The 20,301-nt window shown below is 46.9% G+C and overlaps 2 protein-coding genes and 1 non-coding gene across 6 annotated transcripts; all 3 read left to right on the top strand.

The window, feature by feature from the left end:
* Positions 1–423, top strand: LOC121393969 (late cornified envelope-like proline-rich protein 1). Its single transcript, XM_041563835.1, has one exon. The coding sequence runs from the start codon at positions 1–3 to the stop codon at positions 421–423; it is 423 nt and encodes a 140-aa protein (XP_041419769.1).
* Positions 424–3,090: 2,667 nt separating this feature from the next.
* Positions 3,091–3,162, top strand: trnae-uuc. The gene has a single exon. It is a non-coding gene; the product is annotated as a tRNA-Glu (tRNA).
* Positions 3,163–3,378: 216 nt separating this feature from the next.
* Positions 3,379–19,224, top strand: snx17.L (sorting nexin 17 L homeolog). 4 transcript variants are annotated; one of them, XR_005961426.1, is made up of 17 exons: positions 3,379–3,537; positions 3,831–3,966; positions 7,076–7,150; positions 7,547–7,664; positions 7,973–8,037; positions 9,001–9,111; positions 9,202–9,292; positions 9,621–9,708; positions 9,778–9,847; positions 11,032–11,124; positions 13,161–13,364; positions 13,841–13,957; positions 15,455–15,532; positions 15,635–15,706; positions 17,077–17,118; positions 17,799–18,337; positions 18,667–19,224. XR_005961426.1 is itself a non-coding variant. In XM_018261867.2 (16 exons), exons 2-16 carry the CDS (start codon positions 3,907–3,909, stop codon positions 17,274–17,276), a joined length of 1,359 nt encoding a protein of 452 aa, XP_018117356.1. In that variant the 5' UTR covers positions 3,379–3,537; positions 3,831–3,906; the 3' UTR covers positions 17,277–17,291. The 4 variants fall into 4 exon arrangements, 3 of the variants coding, with proteins under 3 accessions (XP_018117356.1, XP_018117353.1, XP_018117355.1); XM_018261867.2 differs by lacking the exons at positions 17,799–18,337; positions 18,667–19,224 and adding an exon at positions 17,202–17,291; XM_018261864.2 differs by having other exon boundaries at positions 3,380–3,537; positions 17,799–19,224.
* The last annotated feature ends 1,077 nt before the right edge of the window (positions 19,225–20,301 follow it).

The following is a 20,301-nucleotide window of genomic DNA, read 5'->3' as shown; positions in this document are numbered from 1 at the left end:
ATGTGTCCCATGGTGTGTCTCAAGATGTGTCCCATGGTGTGTCTCAAGATGTGTCCCATGGTGTGTCTCAAGGTGTGTGCCAAGATGTGTCCCATGGTGTGTCTCAAGGTGTGTCCCATGGTGTGTCTCAAGGTGTGTGCCAAGATGTGTCCCATGGTGTGTCTCAAGATGTGTCCCATGGTGTGTCTCAAGATGTGTCCCATGGTGTGTCTCAAGGTGTGTGCCAAGATGTGTCCCATGGTGTGTCTCAAGATGTGTCCCATGGTGTGTCTCAAGATGTGTCCCATGGTGTGTCTCAAGGTGTGTGCCAAGATGTGTCCCATGGTGTGTCTCAAGATGTGTCCCATGGTGTGTCTCAAGATGTGTCCCATGGTGTGTCTCAAGGTGTGTGCCGAGGGCCATGTCAGTAAGGAGTGCAACTAAGTCAGGTGTAATGTAATATGGATTTGTTCTCCCAGAGTTGGGGGGAATTAGCTGAGGAGGAACTGGAGAGAATAGAGAAGGAGGAAAGGAAGGAAATGATGAGTCACAAGGAGGAAAGAAGAAAAGCAAATAAGGTTTCCTCTGCACTTTCATCCAGGATACAGGATTACACTTAGTTCCCAGGGTAATTGTGAGGCTGATTTGGAATCAGAAATAACTGAGGAAGAGGAGGATAGAGGGTGTCAGAGTCGCCAATTAGCTTCTGCACAGTAAATGTGTGTATGGCTTTAAGAACATTTTAATTTCCAAATTTTATAATATGCAAATGTAATTGTCTTTTCTTTATTGATTGTATGCCGTGTTATCTTTGATTTTATTATTAATTTAAAAAAATCCTATCTGATACCCTGGGCTCCCAGCATTCACCCCAGTTCTTAAACTGCACCTCCCACCCCCACAAAGCAGCACAGAGTGGGCACAACTGATTGTTTCCCAATTCCCGAGCCCCTTGTAGAACCGGCCGAAGCCTCAGGGAAACTTGTGTGAGGGATGAGCTGAGTCGGCAGGAACAAGGCGCTGAATCAGTTAATTCTACAGGAACAGTAAATTGTCCTCTTGTTACTGAATCATTAAGGGAAAGTGGATTATTGGGAGAGAATTAATTAGTGGGAGTGGTGGGGGGAGGCCATAAATAAAAGGGATCTAATGGTTGGGGGAGTCAGTGACTTATTCTCTGCTCTTTGTCTCCCTCTGTACAGCTCTGGGGGTGCAGCCTTGGGGGGCAAAGTATAATGTTTGTCCTGCTGATTTACTGATTTGATGGGGGAAGCCTGTCGGAGGGCCCCATACATGGGCCAATAAGTTGCTGACTCGGTCTGTCGGCAGCTTTTATCAGCCCGTGTGTGACCACCTTAATACAGTGGGTGTAGAGTAGAGAGATGTATTAGGAGAAGATTGTGGTGTTACAGACAGGAAAGTGTTTGAGGATAGTGGGGAGTGGAGATCTGGTGATACTGACTACCTGACACTAGGGGGCACCACTATATAAATAACTGATGAAGATCAGTCTGTGAGGATTGGCAGCTGTTTCAGTGGGGCAGTCTGGGAGGGGGGGGAGGGTGATATTGGGGGGGGCAGTGATATTGGGGGGGGGGTCAGTGATATTGGGGGAGCAGTAGGTGATGTTTGAGGGCAGCTCAGGGGGAGGATAATGATGAGATTATCAGTGACATTTGTAACTAGAACTGGTCTCTTGTGTCACTAGAAAAATGTCCCTCCTGCCCCTCCATTGTCCTCTAGTGTCACTTGTATTCCTTATGTCTAGAAATGGGGGTTATGTGTATAAATGGGGGTTATGTGTATAAATGAGGGGTTATGTCTATAAATGGGGGGTTATGTGTATAAATGGGGGTTATGTGTATAAATGAGGGGTTATGTGTATAAATGGGGGGTTATGTGTATAAATGGGGGGTTATGTGTATAAATGGGGGGGGGTATGTGTATAAATGGGGGGGGTTATGTGTATAAATAGGGGGTTATGTCTATAAATGGGGGTTATGTGTATAAATGAGGGGTTATGTGTATAAATGGGGGGGTATGTGTATAAATGGGGGGGTATGTGTATAAATGGGGGGTTATGTGTATAAATGGGGGGTTATGTGTATAAATGGGGGGGTTATGTGTATAAATGGGGGTTATGTGTATAAATGGGGGTTATGTGTATAAATGGGGGGTTATGTGTATAAATGGGGGTTATGTGTATAAATGGGGGTTATGTGTATAAATGAGGGGTTATGTGTATAAATGGGGGGTTATGTGTATAAATGGGGGGTTATGTGTATAAATGGGGGGGTTATGTGTATAAATAGGGGGTTATGTCTATAAATGGGGGTTATGTCTATAAATGGGGGTTATGTGTATAAATGAGGGGTTATGTGTATAAATGGGGGGTTATGTGTATAAATGGGGGGGTTATGTGTATAAATGGGGGGGTTATGTGTATAAATAGGGGTTATGTCTATAAATGGGGGTTATGTGTATAAATGAGGGGTTATGTGTATAAATGGGGGTTATGTGTATAAATGGGGGGGTTATGTGTATAAATGGGGGGGTTATGTGTATAAATAGGGGGTTATGTCTATAAATGGGGGTTATGTGTATAAATGGGGGGTATGTGTATAAATGGGGGGGTATGTGTATAAATGGGGGGTTATGTGTATAAATGGGGGGGTTATGTGTATAAATGGGGGGGTTATGTGTATAAATGGGGGGGTTATGTGTATAAATGGGGGGTTATGTCTATAAATGGGGGTTATGTGTATAATAAATAAATGGGGGGGTATGTTAGATGAAACATTAATGCGCAGGGTCTGGGTCAAACCAAATCTGATACCCCAGAATGTGGAACCCCCCCCCCCTTGTCTCCTCTCACCCCCCCATGACAGAGAAGCAGGAGGATCAACTGAAACTGACACATCACATGGGGGGACGACACAGTGGGTTCATATAAAGGTCAGGAGAAGTTTGGGGGGGGTCCGGGGGTGCCAGAGATAAACTTGTCCCCAAACAAAAGGCTCCGACTGTTCTTATTTGAGGCACATGGAGTTTCCATGACAACCTGCTGCTCCTATAGAAGTGACACATGAGCGAGTCTTAGAATCACGTGTCTCCCATATGGTCTAGCGGTTAGGATTCCTGGTTTTCACCCAGGCGGCCCGGGTTCGACTCCCGGTATGGGAACTTGGCTTTTGCTACTCGGACCCGTGGGGTCACTTCAGTTTCTATTGGGGCACAGGCAACACTATTACCCCTGTGCAGTGTGTGAGTTGTGACATTAATAAATAACGTGTGTGTGTGCAGTTTGTCACTAGCAGCAGCCAATAAGGGAAGTGCATGAGAGAATAGGGGAGGAGCCACAGAGCGAGCGAGTTGTGTTATAACTTGAGAGGTGGGAGGAGCTGACAGAAAAGGTCTGTGGAAGGGATATTCCTATCCCGGGGCGGAACCAAGAGGGCGGGGCCACGTTTCCGGCCGGAGGGGATTGTTGCTACTCTACCAAACTGACCGGAAACAGATCCCGCGGAACAGAAGTGGTGCCAGAGTGAGGGAGAGCGGGTAAGTGTCTGGTTAGTACTCGGCCCGTGTCCTCAGCTGTCATCTCCCAGACTCCCTGTGTGTAACGTTCCTTCCCCTTATATTGGGCCCAGCCCCTGCCTGACGTGTCCGACCCCTCTCTGTTCTGTCACATCCCCCGACCCAGTCTGTACCTCCTGCTGTTCATTTCTCCACTCTCCCCCCAAGTGTCAGTTCTACCGAGTTCTACTCCCAGACTCCCCATGTTCCACCCACATCTCTGTATGTTACTCCATGAGACCCTCAGTCTGTAACCTCACTCTCCTCCTATCCAGGCTCTGCTCTATCCTATGGTCTCTGTCACGTGCCCAGTGGCCCCTGATTCATTACTGGAGGCTGCCCTGTCCCATCATGCATTTCTCTATCCCTGAGACGGAGTCGCGCAGTTCCGACAGTGGAGCCCAGTATCTGGTGAGTGGGACCAGCATGGGGTGTGTAAGACCAGTATGGTGGGACCAGTATGGTACGAGTGGGACCAGTATGGGGCGAGTAAGACCAGTATGGTGGGACCAGTATGGGGCGAGTGAGACCAGTATGGTGGGACCAGTATGGGGCGAGTGAGACCAGTATGGGCTGAGTGGGACCAGTATGGGGTGAGTGGGACCATTGAGACTAGTATGGGGTGAGTGGGACCAGTATGGGACGAGTGGGACCATTGAGACCAGTATGGGGCCAGTGAGACCAGTATGGGGCGAGTGGGACCAGTATGGGGCGAGTAAGACCAGTATGGTGGGACCAGTATGGGGCGAATGAGACCAGTATGGTGGGACCAGTATGGGCTGAGTGGGACCAGTATGGGGTGAGTGGGACCATTGAGACTAGTATGGGGTGAGTGGGACCAGTATGGGGGCGAGTGGGACCATTGAGACCAGTATGGGGCCAGTGAGACCAGTATGGGGCGAGTGAGACCAGTATGGTGGGACCAGTATGGGGTGAGTGGGACCAGTATGGTGGGACCAGTATGGGGTGAGTGGGACCATTGAGACTAGTATGGGGTGAGTGGGACCAGTATGGGGGCGAGTGGGACCATTGAGACCAGTATGGGGCCAGTGAGACCAGTATGGGGCGAGTGAGACCAGTATGGTGGGACCAGTATGGGGTGAGTGGGACCAGTATGGTGGGACCAGTATGGGGTGAGTGGGACCATTGAGACTAGTATGGGGTGAGTGGGACCAGTATGGGGCGAGTGGGACCATTGAGACCAGTATGGGGCCAGTGAGACCAGTATGGGGCGAGTGGGACCAGTATGGGGCGAGTGAGACCAGTATGGTGGGACCAGTATGGGGCGAGTGAGACCAGTATGGTGGGACCAGTATGGGGCGAGTGAGACCAGTATGGTGGGACCAGTATGGGGCGAGTGAGACCAGTATGGGCTGAGTGGGACCAGTATGGGGTGAGTGGGACCATTGAGACTAGTATGTGGTGAGTGGGACCAGCATGGGGTGTGTAAGACCAGTATGGTACGAGTGGGACCAGTATGGTGGGACCAGTATGGGGCGAGTGAGACCAGTATGGGGTGAGTGGGACCATTGAGACTAGTATGGGGTGAGTGGGACCAGTATGGGGCGAGTGGGACCATTGAGACCAGTATGGGGCCAGTGAGACCAGTATGGGGCGAGTGGGACCAGTATGGGGCGAGTAAGACCAGTATGGTGGGACCAGTATGGGGCGAATGAGACCAGTATGGTGGGACCAGTATGGGCTGAGTGGGACCAGTATGGGGTGAGTGGGACCATTGAGACTAGTATGGGGTGAGTGGGACCAGTATGGGGGCGAGTGGGACCATTGAGACCAGTATGGGGCCAGTGAGACCAGTATGGGGCGAGTGAGACCAGTATGGTGGGACCAGTATGGGGTGAGTGGGACCATTGAGACTAGTATGGGGTGAGTGGGACCAGTATGGGGCGAGTGGGACCATTGAGACCAGTATGGGGCGAGTGGGACCAGTATGGGGCGAGTGAGACCAGTATGGTGGGACCAGTATGGGGCGAGTGAGACCAGTATGGTGGGACCAGTATGGGGCGAGTGAGACCAGTATGGTGGGACCAGTATGGGGCGAGTGAGACCAGTATGGTGGGACCAGTATGGGGCGAGTGAGACCAGTATGGTGGGACCAGTATGGGGCGAGTGAGACCAGTATGGGCTGAGTGGGACCAGTATGGGGTGAGTGGGACCATTGAGACTAGTATGTGGTGAGTGGGACCAGTATGGGGCGAGTGGGACCATTGAGACCAGTATGGGGCCAGTGAGACCAGTATGGGGCGAGTGGGACCAGTGTTGGACCAGTGAGACCAGAATGGGGTGAGTGAGACTAGTGTTGGACCAGTGAGACCAGTATGGGGCGAGTGGGACCAATATGGGGTGAGTGAGACCAGTATGGGGTGATTTCTAGGCAATTCTCCAGCCTTTTTAACTCTTTCACTTTAGGGCTATTTGCTGGGGGCAATGTTTAGTTGGGAAATGTCAGACATTGTGTGTAATTATATAGGGGGCACTGAAATCCCCCCAAGCTTACCCTTCCCACACACACGTGTATCAGTTCACTACTACAGACTTACACTGACCCCTTTATACGGGGGAATTGTCACTAACAGTTAGTTGACTCCACTATAGGGATCTTTTATTTATGAATCCAAAATGTGTGTCTCTCTACTGCACAGTGCGGAGCTTTGCTGAAAGCAACATATTGTGCTCACTATTGTCCAGTGTTGCAGCCTTGTGTGTGTGTCACACTGTTGTGTCTCGTGCCCTCGTTTTATTTCATTCCTCGTGCAACACAATCACCCAATTCAATCAAACTGTCCAGAGTGTCCAGACCAGTGAGTGTAGGAGTGTCCAGACCAGTGAGTGTGAGTGTAGGAATGTCCAGACCAGTGAGTGTGAGTGTAGGAATGTCCAGACCAGTGAGTGTGAGTGTAGGAATGTCCAGACCAGTGAGTGTGAGTGTAGGAATGTCCAGACCAGTGAGTGTAGGAATGTCCAGACCAGTGAGTGTAGGAATGTCCAGACCAGTGAGTGTAGGAATGTCCAGACCAGTGAGTGTGAATGTAGGAATGTCCAGACCAGTGAGTGTAGGAGTGTCCAGACCTGTGAGTGTCCAGACCAGTGAGTGTGAGTGTAGGATTGTCCAGACCAGTGAGTGTGAGTGTCCAGACCAGTGAGTGTGAGTGTAGGAGTGTCCAGACCAGTGAGTGTGAGTGTAGGAGTGTCCAGACCAGTAAATGTGAGTGTAGGATTGTCCAGACCAGTGAGTGTGAGTGTAGGATTGTCCAGACCAGTGAGTGTGAGTGAATATTGTGCAGTATATGGAAACAATATTGGGAATATCAGTTGGTGTGAGAATAAATCAGAAGAGGAGGATCATTTCCTGTTTGTGCAGGTGCAGATGTGCTGAATCAGCAGATGGGGGGGGGAAACGCTACATCCTGAATTTGTACCCGGTGTGACCCCTGAGATTAATAACCAGGGAAGCCACTCCCACTGCAGTGTATACTATCCTGAATATTATCCTCCTCCCTAGGCCTACAATATCCATGTGAATGGAGTCCTGCACTGCCGTGTGCGCTACAGCCAACTCCTGGGCCTACACGAACAGGTGAGTCCGACCCCACTAGGGTCAGCCGAGTCCGACCCCACTAGGGTCAGCCGAGTCCGACCCCACTAGGGTCAGCCGAGTCCGACCCCACTAGGGTCAGCCGAGTCCGACCCCACTAGGGTCAGCCGAGTCCGACCCCACTAGGGTCAGCCGAGTCCGACCCCACTAGGGTCAGCCGAGTCCGACCCCACTAGGGTCAGCCGAGTCCGACCCCACTAGGGTCAGCCGAGTCCGACCCCACTAGGGTCAGCCGAGTCCGACCCCACTAGGGTCAGCCGAGTCCGACCCCACTAGTGCCATGGAGAGCCCTGTGACACGTTGCTATGGGAGACAGAGGTGGGTCCTGTAAGCTGCTGAATATACTGACCCCCTATCCCAATCTCTTCCCTTGTGCAGCTGAAGAAGGAATATGGGAACAACGTCGTCCCTGCTTTTCCTCCCAAAAAGCTTTTCACCCTGACACCAGCAGAAGTGGAGCAGAGAAGGGAGCAGCTGGAGAAGTATATGCAGGCAGGTGGGTACAGGTATATGTTACCTGCAGTCTGCCCCTCCCACTACTGGGTGACATCAAAGGAGGGGGGTATGGGATGTGGATTCTGGTGACTGAGTAATAAAGTTGCATGGCAGTTTAGCCTCCAGCACAGTCTGCAGTTTGTGTTGATTACAGAAGCATGTGGATTTCATATATTGCCAGTATTACAGAGACTTACATGATATGGGACACTGAGCCTGCCATTTCCTCTGAAAGAAAAACAAATAGGGGTGACGCATGGCTCCCTAAATGTTTAGTTACTGCCAGTGACCTTTGTCTTGTGCCCACAGTGCGGCAAGATCCGGTACTGGGAGCCAGTGAAACATTCAACAGCTTCTTGCGCCATTCCCAGCAGGTGAGCCATTCCCAATTGCCAGCAGGTGAGCCATTCCCAATAGCCAGCAGGTGAGCCATTCCCAATTGCCAGCAGGTGAGCCATTCCCAATTGCCAGCAGGTGAGCCATTCCCAATTGCCAGCAGGTGAGCCATTCCCAATTGCCAGCAGGTGAGCCATTCCCAATTGCCAGCAGGTGAGCCATTCCCAATTGCCAGCAGGTGAGCCATTCCCAATAGCCAGCAGGTGAGCCATTCCCAATAGCCAGCAGGTGAGCCATTCCCAGCAGGTGAGCCATTCCCAATAGCCAGCAGGTGAGCCATTCCCAATTGCCAGCAGGTGAGCCATTCCCAATAGCCAGCAGGTGAGCCATTCCCAATTGCCAGCAGGTGAGCCATTCCCAATAGCCAGCAGATGAGCCATTCCCAACTGCCAGATGAGCTGTTACCACGCCACGCTATGGGGGTAACACAAAGTGGTTTAGGGGTGGGCTTGCTTGCTCGGGATCCCACCCATAATGTAACTGTTGCTTTGCAGCCTCTTGTATTATGTTTATTTCTTTATAGCAGCCCATGTGTACCCAGAGCTGTGCACCCCTCAAACATAATTGGGGTACAGTTACTGGATATGAAACAATGAGAATTATGCTAGGAGTGCTAGAAATTTCCATACAAAAGTAAGAATGAGTCCCTGCCCTTAAGAGCTTACAGTCTATGGTGGAGGAGATCAGACTCAGCCTGGGGTTTTTCGCTAAACTGAGGGGAAACCAGCAGAGTGGGCAGCATTACCTGTGCCCCTGGTACTCCTGTTACTCTTCTGTTACTGCCCAATACCTGCAATGGCTGGCTGAATAAATAATTCTAGTGGCAATCTCTGAGTAATCCCCGTGCCCAGGAGCTCCAGCAGATCCATACAGGGTGCAGCCGGGGCACAGTTAGTAGGACTTTATATCACTACCCCTCTGTTTATTCTCTGTACCCCCAGGAGACCCAGCAGATCCCCACAGAAGAAGTACAGCTGGAGGTGTTCCTATCTAATGGGCAGAAGGTCAAAGTGAGCATTCTTACATCAGACCAGACGGAGGATGTGCTTGAGGTACTCCCACTCTTATCCACATTGTCCATTAGAGCTCTAGTAGCACCTACTATTCACCTATCATCATCCCTTTTGTTTCCTCTTTCCCAGGCTGTGACCAGCAAACTGGATCTTCCAGAGGATCTGATTGGCTACTTCAGCCTCTACCTCATTAAGGATACAAGTGACGGCTCATTCTCCTGTGAGTAACTGCACGTCCCCCTCAGCCTGTGTGTTGTACAACTGTGAGTAACTGTGGCTGGGTCTGTGTGTTGTACAGCTGTGAGTAACTGTGGCTGGGTCTGTGTGTTGTACAGCTGTGAGTAACTGTGGCTGGGTCTGTGTGTTGTACAACTGTGAGTAACTGTGGCTGGGTCTGTGTGTTGTACAGCTGTGAGTAACTGCACGTTCCCCTCAGCCTGTGTGTTGTACAACTGTGAGTAACTGTGGCTGGGTCTGTGTGTTGTACAGCTGTAACTGTAACTATTGCATTCCTATTCCTTAATATTCCTCTCTGCTTTTACAATTAGTTGTAAGGAAGTTACAAGAGTTTGAATTGCCGTATGTGTCCCTGACCAGCCTGCGCAGTAGAGAGAATAAGATTATCCTCCGCAAGAGGTAAGTGTGTGACATATACAGGGGCTACTGTATAGGAGCATGTGACTACTATATCCCTGTGTTTCACAGTTACTGGGACTCCTCCTATGATGAAGATGTGATGGAAAACAGAGTTGGGCTCAATCTCTTATATGCGCAGGTAATTGATTCACCTCCTGTTCTCTAAACAAACAATCCTAATATTATCAACTGATCCCTTCCACTCCCTTTATCAGCTTAGTCGCTCTTCTCTATACTTTCTATATTTCATTACTGTCCCTTATATATATATATATATATATATATATATATATATATATATATATATATATATATATATATATATATATATATAGTGATCATATCCCCCTTATATATTTATATACAGTGATCACATCCCCATATATATTTATATATAGTGATCATATCCCCCTTATATATTTATATATAGTGATCATATCCCCCTTATATATTTATATATAGTGATCATATCCCCTTATATATTTATATATAGTGATCATATCCCCTTATATATTTATATATAGTGATCATATCCCCTTATATATTTATATATAGTGATCATATCCCCCTTATATATCTATATATAGTGATCATATCCCCTTATATATTTATATATAGTGATCATATCCCCCTTATATATTTATATATAGTGATCATATCCCCTTATATATTTATATATAGTGATCATATCCCCCTTATATATCTATATATAGTGATCATATCCCCCTTATATATTTCTCTTCTTCAGTGGAACCAATCCCAACTTGTCTTTCCCCATAACTAATCCCTTCCGTTCCCTTTATCAGCTTAGTTGTTTTTTTCTGTACATTTTCTATTTCATTCAAATCCTGGGTGATTACTGATGCCCAAAACCTCACAGCAAATTCTAGTTGTGGTATAACCAGCTCTGTATAAAGGGGAAGAATGTCCGTCTCTTCTTGTGACTATTCATCATTTAATACAGGACAGTTCCAGGCTTGCCCTGCATTGATTGGTCAGTTTATTAGTCACATGTTTTGCATTGCTAATAGGAAGTAGGAACTGTACTTTGGAAAATGTCAGAGAAGGAAAGTTCCGTACACACAGTAAATCATTCTTTATCGCCTATTTCAGTGCAAATACGGAAGAACCCCCATTTTACATTTTTCAGGGGACCAGAAAAAAAGTGTAAAATCAAGGAAAATGTGAAATCAGAGATATGTATAGAGTATAATACTTAGGTGGGACCCCTAAAGAAAGATATAAGTTGAGGGGAGATGTAAAACTGAGTGTAACTGGTGAGTAAGAATCCCGTGTCTCTCATGTGGCTGCTCTGATTTACAGGCAGTCTCTGATGTGGAACGTGGTTGGGTGCAGGTAACAAAGGAGCAGCATCGGCAGCTGAAATCACTGCAAGAGAAGGTTTCCAAAAAAGAGGTGATACTTTTACCTACTAAATTCTCCCAGCCCCCAACCTCTGTGTTGCACTTCACTTACACCCGCCTCCACTCTCCTGACATCTCCTGTTGTGTCTGTGTGTTACCTACCTGTGTGTGTGTGTCTGTGTGTCACCTACCTGTGTGTGTGTCTGTATGTTACCTACCTGTGTGTGTCTGTGTGTTACCTACCTGTGTGTGTGTCTGTGTGTTACCTACCTGTGTGTGTCTGTGTGTCACCAACCTGTGTGTGTGTCTGTGTGTTACCTACCTGTGTGTGTCTGTGTGTCACCTACCTGTGTGTGTGTCTGTGTGTTACCTACCTGTGTGTGTCTGTGTGTTACCTACCTGTGTGTGTCTGTGTGTTACCTACCTGTGTGGTCTGTGTGTTACCTACCTGTGTGTGTCTGTGTGTTACCTACCTGTGTGTGTCTGTGTGTTACCTACCTGTGTGTGTCTGTGTGTTACCTACCTGTGTGTGTGTCTGTGTGTTACCTACCTGTGTGTGTGTCTGTGTGTTACCTACCTGTGTGTGTGTCTGTGTGTTACCTACCTGTGTGTGTGTCTGTGTGTTACCTACCTGTGTGTGTCTCTGTGCGTTACCTACCTGTGTGTGTCTCTGTGTGTTACCTACCTGTGTGTCTGTGTGTTACCTACCCGTGTGTGTGTCTGTGTGTTACCTACCTGTGTGTGTGTCTGTGTGTTACCTACCCGTGTGTGTGTCTGTGTGTTACCTACCTGTGTGTGTGTCTGTGTGTTACCTACCTGTGTGTGTGTCTGTGTGTTACCTACCTGTGTGTGTGTCTGTGTGTTACCTACCTGTGTGTGTGTCTGTGTGTTACCTACCTGTGTGTGTGTCTGTGTGTTACCTACCTGTGTGTGTGTTACCTACCTGTGTGTGTGTTACCTACCTGTGTGTGTGTCTGTGTGTTACCTACCTGTCTGTGTGTTACCTACCTGTCTGTGTGTTACCTACCTGTGTGTGTGTCTGTGTGTTACCTACCTGTGTGTGTCTGTGTGTTACCTACCTGTGTGTGTGTCTGTGTGTTACCTACCTGTGTGTGTCTGTGTGTTACCTACCTGTGTGTGTGTCTGTGCGTTACCTACCTGTGTGTGTGTCTGTGCGTTACCTACCTGTGTGTGTGTCTGTGCGTTACCTACATGTGTGTGTGTCTGTGCGTTACCTACCTGTGTGTGTGTGTGTGTGTCTGTGCGTTACCTACCTGTGTGTGTCTGTGCGTTACCTACCTGTGTGTGTGTGTGTGTGTCTGTGCGTTACCTACCTGTGTGTGTGTCTGTGCGTTACCTACCTGTGTGTGTGTCTGTGCGTTGCCTACCTGTGTGTGTGTCTGTGCGTTGCCTACATGTGTGTGTGTCTGTGCGTTACCTACATGTGTGTGTGTCTGTGCGTTACCTACCTGTGTGTGTGTCTGTGCGTTACCTACCTGTGTGTGTGTGTGTTACCTACCTGTGTGTGTGTCTGTGTGTTACCTACCTGTGTGTGTGTCTGTGTGTTACCTACCAGTGTGTGTCTGTGTGTTACCTACCTGTGTGTGTGTCTGTGTGTTACCTACCTGTGTCTGTGCGTTACCTACCTGTGTGTGTGTCTGTGCGTTACCTACCTGTGTGTGTGTCTGTGCGTTACCTACCTGTGTGTGTGTCTGTGCGTTACCTACCTGTGTGTGTGTCTGTGTGTTACCTACCTGTGTCTGTGTGTTACCTACCTGTGTGTGTGTCTGTGTGTTACCTACCTGTGTGTGTGTCTGTGTGTTACCTACCTGTGTGTGTGTCTGTGTGTTACCTACCTGTGTGTGTCTGTGTGTTACCTACCTGTGTGTGTGTGTGTGTGTGTTACCTACCTGTGTGTGTGTCTGTGTGTTACCTACCTGTGTGTGTGTCTGTGTGTTACCTACCTGTGTGTGTGTGTGTGTTACCTACCTGTGTGTGTGTGTCTGTGTGTTACCTACCTGTGTGTGTGTCTGTGTGTTAGTCCCATGCTCCCGGGTTGGTAACTGTATATCATGTCATTCTCTGCAGTTTATTCAGCTGGCACAGACCCTCAAGTATTATGGATACATAAAGTTTGAGCCGTGCATCACTGATTTCCCAGAAAAGGGTTGCCATGTGATTGTGAGTGCCGGCAACAATGAGCTCAATTTCCAGGTCAAGTTGCCCAATGAGCAGATGAAAGAAGGAAGCTTCAAAGTGACCCGAATGCGGTGCTGGCGAGTTACTTCCTCCGTGAGTTTCCAGCCACAAAATAGAAGATTTCTGGGGTTATGGGGGCATTGGGCAAGTTCTACAAGGGGAGAGAAAGGGATTGGCTGCAGTGTGGGGGTGCTCTATAGGCTATTGAGGAAAGTGGGATATAGTGACAGGGGAAAGTGTTAGGAAATAATGGCAAACACATGTATCTATCTCTAGATGATATAGTGAATAAAGTACCCCCTCTTGTAAAATACAAGGATATTGTAAGTTACATCATCATATAAATACACAAGGCCGAGTGGTTTTATACAGGTCATAGAACTCTGAGGTAACTTCTAATATCCTCTAATATTTATTATAATACACAAATTTTAGTGAGTCATGTGACAGAAATGACATCACTAGTCACCGTTTATAACTGATGACATCACTAGTCACCGTTTATAAGGATATCATGTACAAGATATTCATGGCTTTTGTGTATTATATAGATATTTACTATTTATTAGATGCCTTTCAGCAATGGGAGTGGAAGTCCCAATGAGACAGAAGTTCGCTTGGAGCTTGCATTTGAATACCTGATGAGCAAAGACCGATTGCAGTGGATCACTATCTCCAGCCCCCAGGTGAGGCTTCTGTTACTGGGAACATTGTTGCTGGGAGTTGTTGCTGGGAGTTGCTTCCATTCAACCACAGGAGCATTAGTGACGTTGGGCCCTGATGTTGGGGATCAGGCTCACGTGGGGGGTTCCATCCCACGGGGTTCAGTTGGGTTGAGGTCAGAGCTCAGTCAAGTTCTTCTCATCATCAAACCCATTGTGTATGGACCTGGCTCTGTGCATGGCGGGGCATTATTGTGCTGAAACAGAAAAGCCCCCCCAAAAAAAACTGTTACACAAAGTAGGAAGCATGGAATTGTCAGGAATGTCATTGTAATATGTGGTATCACCTGTGATGGCTATAGGTGTGGCTTAAAGGAGAACTAAAGCCTAACTAAAGAAGTAGGTAGAAATGTTGTACATGATGTTTTGTGCTTCTGTACCAGCCCAAGGCAACCACAGCCCTTTAGCAGTAAAGATCTGTGTCTCCAAAGATGCCCCAGTAGCTCCCCATCTTCTTTTCTGCTGATTCACTGATTCACATGCTCTGTGCTGCTGTCACTTACTGAGCTTAGGGAGCCACTCACAATATACAGTACACATAGAATAGAAATGTCACAATATAAGGCTGATTAGTCATTAATACACATAATTACTACATGGCAGCACAGAAACCAGTGCAATTAGCATCAGAATTGAATAATCAGCAAACCTGTAGCATCAGCTTATATTACAGCCAGGGAAGCTCATTTTCTGCTGCTGGATAATTAGTGACGAGCCCTAAGCTTAGCTTCTCAACAGCCAATCAGAGCCCACTGAGCATGTGAGTGTCACAGACACTTTCCAAGATGGTGACCCCCTGTGACAAGTTTGAAGTCCTGGATCATTGCTGCTATTGACAAGCTCAAACTTTAGCCTCCTGCAATAAGTTCACTATAGAAAATAGGCCATTTTTAGCCACATTAATTTTTAGGGTTTAGTTCTCCTTCAAAAAGCCAATTCCAATCATTATGAGGACTGTCCTGATACGTTTGTCCATATAGTGTAAGTTTTCTTTATTTCTCTTCCTGTGATGTCATCAGACACATGTGAGCTGCTCATATACATTGTCCCACGTAGGATTGGGCTTGTGTCACATATAGCAGGGAGACTGGCCAGTAAATGCCTCTTGGTGTTGCACCCTGGGACTATTGTAGCGTAATTTCTAGGTGGCTACTGTACCCCGTGATAAAGGTACCCTTGCCCGTGATATTCCTTGAGATACATGTGTGCTGCTTCCTCAGAGTAGCCATTGATTTGCCAGAGTTGGGCCACAAGCTCCGAGAGCCAAGACATAACATGTGACTGATGCCTCACTAGCCACGTGGCTGGCACTTCCTTGGTGCCCAGGAGGGGCTGCCCCATAATAATAATATCCCTGATATTAACCATTGAGCTGCTTTAGGCTGAGCTGTTATTGGTTGATTCTAGAGGCGGAGTCACTGTGCACTTCCTGGCATTATTGTCCGGCTCCTCTTCTTTCAGGCCATAATGATGAGTATCTGTCTCCAGTCCATGGTGGATGAACTGATGGTGAAGAAATCTGGAGGGAGCATTAAGAAAGTAAAGGCTTATTGTTGTGTGTCTGTGGGCTCAGTGCTGGGGGGAATCACACTGCTCCCCATAAGTTTTGCTTGTACTTACCAGAGGTTTATTGTTTTGCAGTTGCTGAGGAAGCGACAGTCATACCTGCGCCGATCTGACAGTCAGCAAGCCGTGAAGTCTCCACCCCTGCTGGTGAGCAAGTGACACTCACTTTGGTTCCCAGGATAGATTTGGGCAACCTCACTACAAGCAATGGCTGATGTGGGGGGACCTGCAGGGCCACAGGTTCAGCACTAGAGGATATATATATATAGAGAGAGAGAGAGAGAGAGAGAGAGAGAGAGAGAGAGAGAGAGAGAGAGAGAGAGAGAGAGAGAGAGAGAGAGAGAGAGAGAGAGAGAGAGATAATCTGTTCTCTCACTGCCACAGACAGGGTTAATTGTTTCTATGAATAAAAGCTTCCTGCGCTGAGTCCTCACTTCCACTTTCCATTTATATTTATATACCCACTGTGTGACATCAGGGCTTGGGTATAGAAGTAATTGCGCTGGGAGGGGGCAGGGTAGTCATGTATCATTTAACGTATATGTCTCTTATATCACTTCCCAGACACTCGGCATAAGACTTCATGTTAAAGGGATTTGCCCTCACAAGCCCCATTTTGCTAGAATCCCAAATAATCGTACAGAGACACTTATTGACAGTGCTGCATTGGTAGTGGCTATACTACAGGTTGGGATTAGGGTTGGGCGAATTTGACCCATTTCGTTTCGCCAAAAATTCGCCACCAGTAAAATGTCGCAGATGCCCATTAAAGTCTATGGGCGTCAAAATAATTTTGTCGCGCAGCGAAATTTTTTTGACGCACGCTGCCATAAAAGTCTATGGGCGTCATTTTTTTTGCCGAAACGAGGCGAAAAAATTTGTCCATCCCTAGTTGGGATTTTAAAGTTCAAGTTAACTTTTAGCATGTTAAAGACTGGCTAATTCTAAGCAACCTTTCAATTGGCCTTCATGTTCTCTCTTTTTTTTTTTATAGTTTTTGAATTGTTTGCCTCCTTCTTCTGACTCTTTCCAGCTTTCAAATGGGGTCACTGACCCCATCTAAAAACAAATGCTCTGTAAGGCTACAAATGTAATTGCTACTTTTTATTACTCGTGTTTCTATTTAGGCCCCTCCTATTCATATTCCAGTCTCTTATTCAAATCAATGCATGGTTGCTAGGGGAATTGGGAGCCTAGCAACCAGAATGTTGAAATGGCAATCTGGAGAGCTGCTGAATAAAAAGCTAAATAAGTCAAACACCACAAATTATAAAAAAATGAAAACCAATTACTAATTGACTCAGAATATCACTCTCTACATCATACTAAAAGTTAATTTAAAGGTGAATAATCCCTTTGATTTCTGTGAGTTTTTGAACTAACCCTAAATGTATATCTAGAATCCCTGCCACAAAGCAAGACTGTGCTGCTGTTTGTAGCAGAAAGAAAACACATGACTCACAGTAAAGACCCTCTCCCTAGCTGTAGTTCTCTCATTATTTCTCCTCTCCCCACAGGATTCGCCGGACTCCAGCAGAGAGCCCATAGTCAAGTTATCGGTGAGTGTTTATGCATTAATTCATGTATGTTTTACCCCTCCTTTGTCTGTGACACTGATCTCTGCCCCTCTCTCATTGCACAGAGTAAGCTCAGCTCAGTCTCTGATCTCTGCCTCTCTCTCATTGCACAGAGTAAGCTCAGTTCAGTATGTGACTGATCTCTGCCCCTCTCTCATTGCACAGAGTAAGCTCAGCTCAGTCTCTGATCTCTGCCCCTCATTGCACAGCGTAAGCTCAGCTCAGTCTCTGACTCTGATCTCTGCCCCTCTCTCATTGCACAGCATAAGCTCAGCTCAGTCTCTGATCTCTGCCCCTCATTGCACAGAGTAAGCTCAGTTCAGTATGTGACTGATCTCTGCCCCTCTCTCATTGCACAGAGTAAGCTCATCTCAGTCTCTGACTCTGATCTCTGCCCCTCTCTCATTGCACAGAGTAAGCTCAGCTCAGTCTCTGATCTCTGCCCCTCTCATTGCAAAGAGTAAGCGCTGATCTCTGCCCCTCTCTCATTGTAAAGAGTAAGCTCAGTCTGTGACTCTGATCTCTGCCCCTCTCTCATTGCACAGAGTAAGCTCAGCTCAGTCTGTGATCTCTGCCTCTCAGTCTGTGACTCTGATCTCTGCCCCTCTCTCATTGCACAGAGTAATTCAGTCTCTGATCTCTGCCCCTCTCTCATTGCACAGAGTAAGCTCAGCTCAGTCAGCCTTCGGGGGATCAGCACTTCCAACTCGACTGGGGACATGAGCGCTGACGACTTCCATGGCAATTATGCCTTTGAGGGCATCGGGGATGATGATCTGTGAGCCGGCACAATGGCAGTGGGCACAAGATACCAGCACTGGGAAATCTCTCTGTCCCTGTCATAAAAAAAATGTCGACCCATTGGGGTGGGGCTATTAGGCCAGTGGGAGGAGCATCAGCATGGCTCTCTGTGCCTGTTTTTGCTGCAGTATTTTAGGGAACGTGTGGCCTCCACGTTCCGCAAATCCTCTGAGCTTGCACTTATCCCCAAGCTATTTGCACAGAATGGAGGCAGCAATGTGCCAGAAATCTTTTGCTAATCACCCCCCCCCTCCCCATGTATCAGCCCCCCATATTCTTATTAGAGATCAGTGACAAGGGAGGCTTGTGTCCCTCTGAAACTGACAGTAGCCAATTGCCAGTGAGGCCCCCCTGTAGGGTGTAGGTCTGTGACCAAATGTAACTGACATTGGATGTAAAGGAATCACATCTGTTTAAACATTGATTCACCTCCAAATTAGACCACTTCTTACTGCTTCCGTCCTTTGAAGCCTTGTAACCACAATTAAATATAAGGTAAGAAAAAGGTCATACGCAGAATTACTGCAAAAATTCCAGGTGCTCTTTTATTCCACTACATGTTTCGAGCTGCCGCTCTTTGTCAAGTGTTGACAAAGAGCGGCAGCTCGAAACACTTGACAAAGAGCGGCAGCTCGAAACATGTAGTGGAATAAAAGAGCACCTGGAATTTTTGCAGTAATTCTGCGTATGACCTTTTTCTTACCTTATATTTAATGATTGGATGTAAAGGTCCAGTGCACTCACTGCTGCAGGCTGTACTGCTCCCAAGTGGGTGACAGTTAATTACATGCCGCTTGCCATTTTGCACATTGGGAATCATTGGGAATGCATGCATTCATAGTCTTATACAGCCACGCCCACAGCACCTGATAGGCTCTGCTCGTCACCTGACTTGCACCTGTTCAACCTGATTGCTGGTCCTCCCTCTGTCCCTGATCCTATTGGGCCAAACAGAAGCAGCTCTGTGACCAAAGGGTTAAACACGGGCTGATTGTATCTACAGATTTGCCAAATGAGTGTTACGTAGGTATGTACAGATATATATATATGTATAAATCTCTTTTTCTCCTCTGCTCATAAATCATTTCAGCCAAGCGATTTTATATAGAATGCCGCTGGCATATTTACCGTTCCTCCCGATCAGTAGCATTAATGTTTAATATTAATAATTCATTTTAACTGACAATGTAAAGCTGCCATATGGCTTTGTTAAGAGGTCTCTGCTTTGTTTCTATTCCTGTCCAATCATTACAAAGTGCTAATGACAGTAAATAGACGTCTCATTAACTTGTCGCCTGTTGCTGGTTTTTTTCCCCCTTAGGAGGGTCATGTGATCATTGCAGCAGCCATCTTTGTACAATATACGGTTACATATGAGATATGAGAGGGGAGGAGAGAGTTCAGCCTAGAACCCACCAGAACCCACTGGTCTCCTCTGGTTTTGGGTTGGCCCACAAAATACATTATTATTATTATTATTATTATTATTATTATTATTAGTGCCAACATATTCTCAGAATGGGGGAGACAAGTGGGTGTTTTAGTCGGGAGAGAAAGATTCCAGTTGAGAGATGAAATAGATGGTTTGGGCTTTGATTAGATTTGGATTGGCATTAGGGAGAAGTTTGGGAGGAATGGGGTGCAGGGGCAGATTGTAAGCTCAGGGGAGAGTTCTGAGACTTGCTCTTCAGTCACAGGGAAGAAAGAGTAACGTCAAAAAATGGGAAATACACAACCTTATCAGCGAGGTGCTAATCTACTGGAATCAACCCATAAACCAATTCATGAACAAATAGGCAAGAAGGGATTGAACCCTCATAAATAAAAAATGTACTTACCACAGATGCAGAGAAAGCCTGCCCCAGAGTATCATGGGAGTTCTTAGATAGACTACTGGCTGGCTTCAGCCTAGGACCTAAAGTCAGACAAAAAATAATGGCACTTTTTGAAAAGCCTTCTGGAAGGATAAGAGTAAACTGCATCTTATCAGCCAAAGTTGAGATATTTAATGGGACAAGACAGGGGTGACCCCTCTCATCAATCCTATTTATGACGGTGATGGAAATACTCTTGGCACGTATAAGAAAGAATCCAGATATATCAGGTCTAGCAATAGAAGACCATCTACTAATGTGCATTACTAGTAATCTCTCTTCACAACATTGTTTCCCTAATGAAAACTTTTTGGAGAACTCAACCAAGTAATTAAAACAAAAATGTTCCTTTAAATGGGCACAACCTAATACTTAATGTTACTTACTTATTTCAAGTGCTCCCAATATTCCTCCCTCGTGCCTTCTTCATGTTGCTAATATCATTGATAAACAAATTCATTTGGAAAGGGAAAAATCCTAGACTGAAGCT

Source organism: Xenopus laevis, chromosome 5L (assembly GCF_017654675.1).
Source record: "Xenopus laevis strain J_2021 chromosome 5L, Xenopus_laevis_v10.1, whole genome shotgun sequence".
Classification (NCBI taxonomy): Eukaryota; Metazoa; Chordata; class Amphibia; order Anura; family Pipidae; genus Xenopus; species Xenopus laevis.
The sequence above is the reverse complement of the archived record's forward strand: the minus strand, read 5'-3'. Positions and strand labels throughout refer to the sequence as shown.